The sequence below is a fragment of the Hoplias malabaricus genome, chromosome 7 (assembly GCF_029633855.1).
Source record: "Hoplias malabaricus isolate fHopMal1 chromosome 7, fHopMal1.hap1, whole genome shotgun sequence".
NCBI lineage: Eukaryota > Metazoa > Chordata > Actinopteri > Characiformes > Erythrinidae > Hoplias > Hoplias malabaricus.
In genome coordinates, this window is record NC_089806.1 from 43,503,086 (window position 1) to 43,510,573 (window position 7,488).

At 51.2% G+C, this 7,488-nt stretch overlaps 1 protein-coding gene across 2 annotated transcripts in view; it reads right to left on the reverse strand.

Annotated features, from left to right (window-relative positions):
- LOC136701841 (kinesin-like protein KIF3C) overlaps positions 1–5,849 on the reverse strand; it is a 22,044-nt gene extending 16,195 nt beyond the window's left edge. For both annotated transcript variants that reach the window (XM_066676585.1, XM_066676586.1), the window contains exons 1-3: positions 5,193–5,849; positions 2,529–3,199; positions 1,478–1,811 (exon numbers count right to left, since the gene is read on the reverse strand). In XM_066676585.1, the coding sequence (XP_066532682.1) occupies positions 1,478–1,811; positions 2,529–3,199; positions 5,193–5,672 (1,485 nt within the window). In that variant the 5' untranslated portion in view covers positions 5,673–5,849. The remainder of the gene's footprint in view (positions 1–1,477; positions 1,812–2,528; positions 3,200–5,192) is intronic.
- Positions 5,850–7,488: the final 1,639 nt, after the last annotated feature.

Consider the following 7,488-nt stretch of genomic DNA (forward strand, 5'->3'; position numbering starts at 1 on the left):
GAAGAGCTCAGTAACCTACTTTCAGGCTCTACTTATAGCTAACAGTGACTGTTCATGGCTAAAGATCCTCCTTCCCACCTCCAACTCTGTCCTTCCCTCTTTCTTCTTCTCTTTCCATCTCTCAGGAATCATTTCCATTCGCTCTGCAGTGTGTTGCGTAATCCTCATGTCAATATTAATAAGCTATGTGAGAGATTAAGGGATTGTGAGTAATCGGTTAACATTAATCTAACATTCTACCAGACCATCACTCACCCAGTCACTCACACACTCACCCAGTCACTCACACACTCACCCAGTCACTCACACACTCACCCAGTCACTTAGACTTACCCAGTCACTCACACACTCACCCAGTCATTCAGACTCAACCAGTCACTCACACACTCACCCAGTCACTCACACACTCACCCAGTCACTCACACACTCACCCAGTCACTCACACACTCACTCAGTCACTCTTACACTCACCCAGTCACTCACACACTCACCCAGTCACTCACACACTCACCCAGTCACTCACACACTCACCCAGTCACTCACACACTCACCTAGTCACTCTTACACTCACCCAGTCACTCACACAGTCACCCAGTCACTCACACACTCACCTAGTCACTCACACACTCACCCAGTCACTCTTACACTCACCCAGTCACTCACACACTCACCTAGTCACTCACACACTCACCCAGTCACTCACACACTCACCCAGTCACTCACACACTCACCTAGTCACTCACACACTCACCCAGTCACTCTTACACTCACCCAGTCACTCACACACTCACCTAGTCACTCACACACTCACCCAGTCACTCACACACTCACCCAGTCACTCACACACTCACCTAGTCACTCTTACACTCACCCAGTCACTCACACAGTCACCCAGTCACTCACACACTCACCTAGTCACTCACACACTCACCCAGTCACTCTTACACTCACCCAGTCACTCACACACTCACCCAGTCACTCACACACTCACCCAGTCACTCACACACTCACCCAGTCACTCACACACTCACCTAGTCACTCACACACACCTAAGTTAAACCTATTCTTATAGATATTTATATATATTTCCATGCTAAGAGCCCTCAGCGACTGTAAAACCAATGAATCATTAATTTATTGATTTTATTCACACAGAACCAAAGCCGTTTTAAACCTTTCGACTTTTCACTAATGACTCAACAAACTCCACCTCGCGGTCCCTAAAGCTGCCCCACTTTCAGCGCCAGACTCTTCAGGATTTAATGAATGCAGTGTTTATCGTTACCAGCGCAAATACAGCGAGGGGCTGTTGTGGAGGCTCAGATGCTATCACTCGGTCTTAGCTTCAAAGCTCTGCAACTGGCTCAGGTCTAACTGGTACTGCTTTAGAGCATTAACCCATTCACTCCAGCTTCTGCTGTCGAACAACTAGTACACACACACACACACACACACACACACACACACACACACATACCTTAAACTTGGCAGTGAGAAGTGCAGTAGCCTCCTGCTCCTTCTTCAGATCACCCATCATTCTCTCTTTCTCTTCCAGAAGCTTCTGCTTCTGCTCGGCCACCAGCGAGCAGTCATCCATGATGGCTTCCTTCTCTCGCTCCAGCTTCTCCTGCTGCTCCTTCATGTACTCCAGCGCTTCCTTCTCCATGCTCTGCTCCTCCTCCACATCCTTCTCTACATCTTCATCATCAACGTCCCCTTCATCCTCAGCGCCATCGTCGTCATAATCCTCATCATCATCCTCCACCTCGACCCCATCCTCGACGTTCTTCAACATCCTGAGCCTTCTCTTCCTAGAGGTGGGACGATAACAGTTACAGTAAATACTTGCCGTTGATACCTGCACATCAATCTGGCAACCCTCATTGCTCACTAGCAGCTCAACACAGAGTTACTGCACTTCATACAGAGTTAGTCAACTGTATGATTGATGCCAGTCACCTGGCTAATCTGGCAGCAGAGTAACGACAGTGTTGTGTAGTGCACCTACCACTTTAGCCGTACCCCTCTGTTTTGCCTAGGGGTGGGGATCTCTGTTCTTGGTGGGATAGAGGGCTAGGGTGAAGTGTGAGGGCGACATGACCTTTTAAACTAAGGCTTTCAGAGACACACTCCAAAATGAGGGTTATGATGCCCAAAGAAACCCACAGGGGTCAGTATTTTCTCCTTTAAACTCTATGATCTCCAGTGTATTATCTGAGTTTAATGTAGTTTCAGTGGATTATGGCCTTTACAGATCACTGCTAGTCGCGTGGAAATGGGGCACTGCTCTTTCCTATTTGTGTTCCGGTGACATATCAAGGTCTTGAAGGGTCGTCCCGTTTTGTAGGGGTAGGGTTTAAACACTACGCCCTGTAACTCAGCTCCAAGGGGCAACAGGATACTTGAAAACAAGGGGTAGGGGTAAAAATAAGAAATGGGATTAGGCCTGTACACAATTTAAAGCATTCCTGCTGTTGCCGTTTAGAATGACCACTAGCGGGCTGTGCACTAAATAAACATCACCCCACCTCTTCCTTTCGGTCAGCATCCCTCTGCGGTCCAGCTGCGCCTTGAGGCGGGCAATTTCCTGCTGGAACTCCCTCAGCAGGGCGTCCTTAGGGTCCTCGTTTACCCGAGGGACGTTCTTGATATTCTTGGCGCGGCTGGCGTAGCGCAGCGTGGTCAGAGTCTCCTCGTAAGAGCAGGAGGACGGTCCCAGTGTGGCCACCATGATGGTCTTGGCGTTCCCGCCGAGGGAGTCGCGGAGCAGCCGGGTGAGTTTGGAGTCTCGGTACGGCACGTGGGAGCTGCGTCCATCCACCAGCGCTGAGATGACGTTGCCCAGGGCAGAGAGAGACAGGTTGATCTTGGCCGCCTCCTTTAACCTCTCGCCCCTGACCCCGGTTTTGGCCTGTCGCTCGCTGCCGGCCAGGTCCACCAGGTTCAGCTTGCCCACGCGGATGTGCATGCGCCCGTCCGGTCCGGGCTGGCCACACTCCACCGTGATGCTGAAGATGGCGTGGGAGCGTGAGCTGTGCTCGTTCATGTTGGTGAAGCCCACGGAGCGCGCTCGGTTCCCTGCGTTCATCACCTGCTCGATCTCCTTCACGTTCTTCGTCACGAAGGACGACAGGTCACGCACGTACACCCCGGACTCCGGATTCTCCTTCAGCTCCAGCTTCCGGCCCTGCTCCTTCGGCTGGAGACGAGACGAGAATTGTTAGTGTCAGAACAACAGACTGAAGGATCGTTCCCTGTGTGTAGGGCTGGACAATATTTCAATATCGATATATATCACAATGTAATATGTTTCAATAACAATGATATCGTTCTTTACACATCTTCAGTAGGTCACTATACGATATGTACAGGGCACTGCTGTCAGTTCAGTAAACTCATTTTTAAAGGTTTTAAAAATATTATTATTGACAAAGGGGGGCACGGTGGCGCAGCCCGTAGTGTCGAAGTCACACAGCTCCAGGGACCTGTAGGCTGTGGGTTCAATTCCCGCTCTGTGTCTGTGAGGAGTGTGGTGTGTTCTCCCTGTGTCTGCGTGGGTTTCCTCCAGGTGACTGTCTGTGAGGAGTGTGGTGTGTTCTCCCTGTGTCTGCGTGGGTTTCCTCCGGGTGACTGTCTGTGAGGAGTGTGGTGTGTTCTCCCTGTGTCTGCGTGGGTTTCTTCCGGGTGACTGTCTGTGAGGAGTGTGGTGTGTTCTCCCTGTGTCTGCGTGGGTTTCTTCCGGGTGACTGTCTGTGAGGAGTGTGGTGTGTTCTCCCTGTGTCTGCGTGGGTTTCCTCCAGGTGACTGTCTGTGAGGAGTGTGGTGTGTTCTCCCTGTGTCTGCGTGGGTTTCCTCCGGGTGACTGTCTGTGAGGAGTGTGGTGTGTTCTCCCTGTGTCTGCGTGGGTTTCCTCCGGGTGACTGTCTGTGAGGAGTGTGGTGTGTTCTCCCTGTGTCTGCGTGGGTTTCCTCCGGGTGACTGTCTGTGAGGAGTGTGGTGTGTTCTCCCTGTGTCTGCGTGGGTTTCCTCCGGGTGACTGTCTGTGAGGAGTGTGGTGTGTTCTCCCTGTGTCTGCGTGGGTTTCCTCCGGGTGACTGTCTGTGAGTAGTGTGGTGTGTTCTCTCTGTGTCTGCGTGGGTTTCCTCCGGGTGACTGTCTGTGAGGAGTGTGGTGTGTTCTCCCTGTGTCTGCGTGGGTTTCCTCCGGGTGACTGTCTGTGAGTAGTGTGGTGTGTTCTCTCTGTGTCTGCGTGGGTTTCCTCCGGGTGACTGTCTGTGAGGAGTGTGGTGTGTTCTCCCTGTGACTGCGTGGGTTTCTTCCGGGTGCTCCGGTTTCCTCCCACAATCCAAAAACACACGTTGGTAGGTGCATTGGCGACTCAAAAAGTGTCTGTAGGTGTGAGTGTGTGTGTGTCTGTGTTGCCCTGTGAAGGACTGGCGCCCCCTCCAGGGTGTATTCCCAGCTTGTGCCTCTGGACCCACCCCCACCCTGAACTGAATAAGGGTTACAGATAATGAATGAATGAATGAATAATATTGACAAATTCAAGAGGTTTATGTTTGACTTGTTTGTTTTTGGCAGTTTTTCTGTGGCTTTTATTGATGTCTGAATTATAACTGTATCGACCGAAAATATATCGTAGTATCATTTTGGCCGTATCGTCCAGCCCTACCTGCATAAGACATATTCATCTGAAATGAAACCTGCACAAAATTGGTCAACACAGCTAATGAAAGTGTTATTGTCATTCATTCATTCATTCATTCATTTGTCTTCTGTAACCACTTCATCCCGATCAGGGTTGTAGTGGGTCTGAGACTCGCTGGAATCAAGGCAGGACCACACCTTGACCAGGGCACCATCACACACACACACACACACACACACACACCTGTGGACAGTTTCACACACTCACCCTCTCTCTCTGTGTCACACACACACACACACGTGAATAATTTCACTCACTCACTCACACACAATAACACAGTAAGAGAATTCCACTGCACACACTCTGTGTGTATAATCTCCATAGAAACGCATCGACCAATAGAACGGGACACTGGAGCAGCTGCACAGGAGCCTGACGTCAGCATGCCCAATGCCCAGTGTAGGCCAGAGTGCTCTGAAATGTGTGTGAACTAAACATCAGCTTTACTGTCTACCATCAAATCCTCACAGCAATGTTCTGGTACCTCAGCGAGCAGGTCTCGTATCTCCTCCTGGTAGATCTCCAGGTAGGACGCGCGGACCAGGTACTGCTGGTTGTGCGAGCGCGAGATGTGCGTGAAGATGTGCTCGAAGGCGTTGGGGATGATGCCGCGGCGCTCGGGTTCGGTCCACGCGCCCTGCATGGTGTACGTCTTGCCGGTGCCGGTCTGTCCGTAAGCGAAGACGGTGCCGTTGAAGCCCTCCAGCACGGAGCTCACGAGCGGCCGCACCGTCTCGTCGTAGAGCTCGCTCTGCCGGCACGCGCCGTCGTACGCCGCGTCGAACGTGAACGTCTTGAGCGGCTCGTCCACGAGCGGTCGCCCGGGGTTGCGGAGGGCCACGCGCCCCAGCCGCGGGTCCACGCTCACGATGCTCTGCAGCCCCGCCGTCTCCTCCCTGCGGTTCAGCGGGCGGCAGCGCACCACCACCCGCACCGCCTCGCCCTGCTTCGGCCTCGCAGACATCCCGCCGTCCCTCCCAGGCCAGGCCGGACCGGACCGGAGTCGGCTCGGATCAGATCGGATCAGAACAGAACAGAGGAGGAGAGGAGAGAAAGGGAGGAGGAACGGAGGGATGAGAACGAGACGGCCACCGCCATGGCTCGAGACCGAGAGAGAGAGAGAGTGGGGGATGTCTTTTGGTAAAGGATAAATAAGAAAGGGAGGGACTGTGTGGAGAGAGAGAGAGAGAGAGAGAGAGAGAGAGAGAGAGATCCCCTTCGTCTCTCTGCAGCAGTGCCGCCGCCACACGGACAGAGATGGATGCGCCCCTCCCTCTCCACCCCCACCTCTCTCTCTCTCTCTCTCTCTCTCCCACCTTTCTTTCTCTCTCTCTCTCTCTCTCTCTCTCTCTCTCTCTCTCTCTCTCTCTCTCTCTCTCCCCCCCCTCTCTCTCCCCCCTCCCCCCCCTCTCTCTCCCCCCCTCCCCCCCCCCTCTCTCTCTCTCTCTCTCTCCCACCTTTCTTTCTCTCTCTCTCTCTCTCTCTCTCTCTCTCTCTCTCTCTCTCTCCCCCCCCTCTCTCCCCCCCCCCCCTCTCTCTCCCCCCCTCCCCCCCCTCTCTCTCTCTCTCTCTCTCTCCCCCCTCTCTCTCTCTGTCTCTCTCTCTCTCTCATATTTTTATGGCTTATTAAGGACTATTACATTAAAACTAATTATTAATAATAATACTCCTACACTATTATAACTTATATTCATATATTGATTATATAATAATGCAAAAATGACCATGATAATGGTTATTAAAACTATACGAACTTAAAATAACGTTTCTAAATGGAGAAAATGGAAAATAAAATCGAATGAATGGCTACTTCCGGTGTGCCGTGGTTTCTGACGGTCATTGTAGTTCTATAGCAGCGCACGGACTACAACTGTCCAATGAACGTCGTCAGCTCGGAAATCAACACAATGCTCACCACGATTCACCAGCAGCGCGCGCTCTGCTCAGAAAGAAATGATTAAAACACAAGAGCATAACATTTAAATCCTTTATTTATTGTTTTTTGTGTTTTAACAGCGTTTGTTTGTATGGGCTCTGACACTTAATTACACTTTAAATTAAATAACTTAAAATATAAATAAATAAATAAATAAACAATAAAAGAATGTGGTTAATTGTCATTTCTAGGAAGAGTTAATTTGGACTTAATTGTGGATCTCTCGCGCCATCTGCCGGCCGCAGAGTAAACCTACAGCAGCTCATTAAATGCCGCTCTACATTCATCCAGCAGAGGGCGCACCAACGGCCACAAGTTTGTGGACACCTGCTCATTCCCAGGTGAGGGACGCTTCATTAAAAACTGTGTTCCGCGGTGGAGAAGAGGGAAGCCCTGGTTTACTCTGTGACATAAATACATAGTGTGATTAGTTGTAATTAATGTATTATTATTACATTAGTGCACCACTTTAAACCTCAGGTCCTGTAGGGTGTTCCCAGGGTGTGGCAGCTAGTCCCTACCAATAGCGGCCAGAGGAAGGGCGACCAGTGACAGGGTTCTGGGCCCGAGGCTCACTTCTGACCCCTCTCTATCAGAGCAGCATTAACTGTGTGGGATGGGACCAGACAGACTCGAATACCAGTGAGTTTCGGGTGTCCAGCAGTGTCCCAGAAGTGACCCGGCGGTGTCCTGATGGTGTCCTGATCTTTGAGGAGGTTTAACTTTGCTGTGCATTGTGCTGAACGTGGAAAATCTCTGTAAAACAGTGTTTTCAGAAGTGAGGGGTGCGCCCCCTAGAGGGATTGGAGCTATTGTGGGTGGGTAGCAGGGCAAATGAATGAGA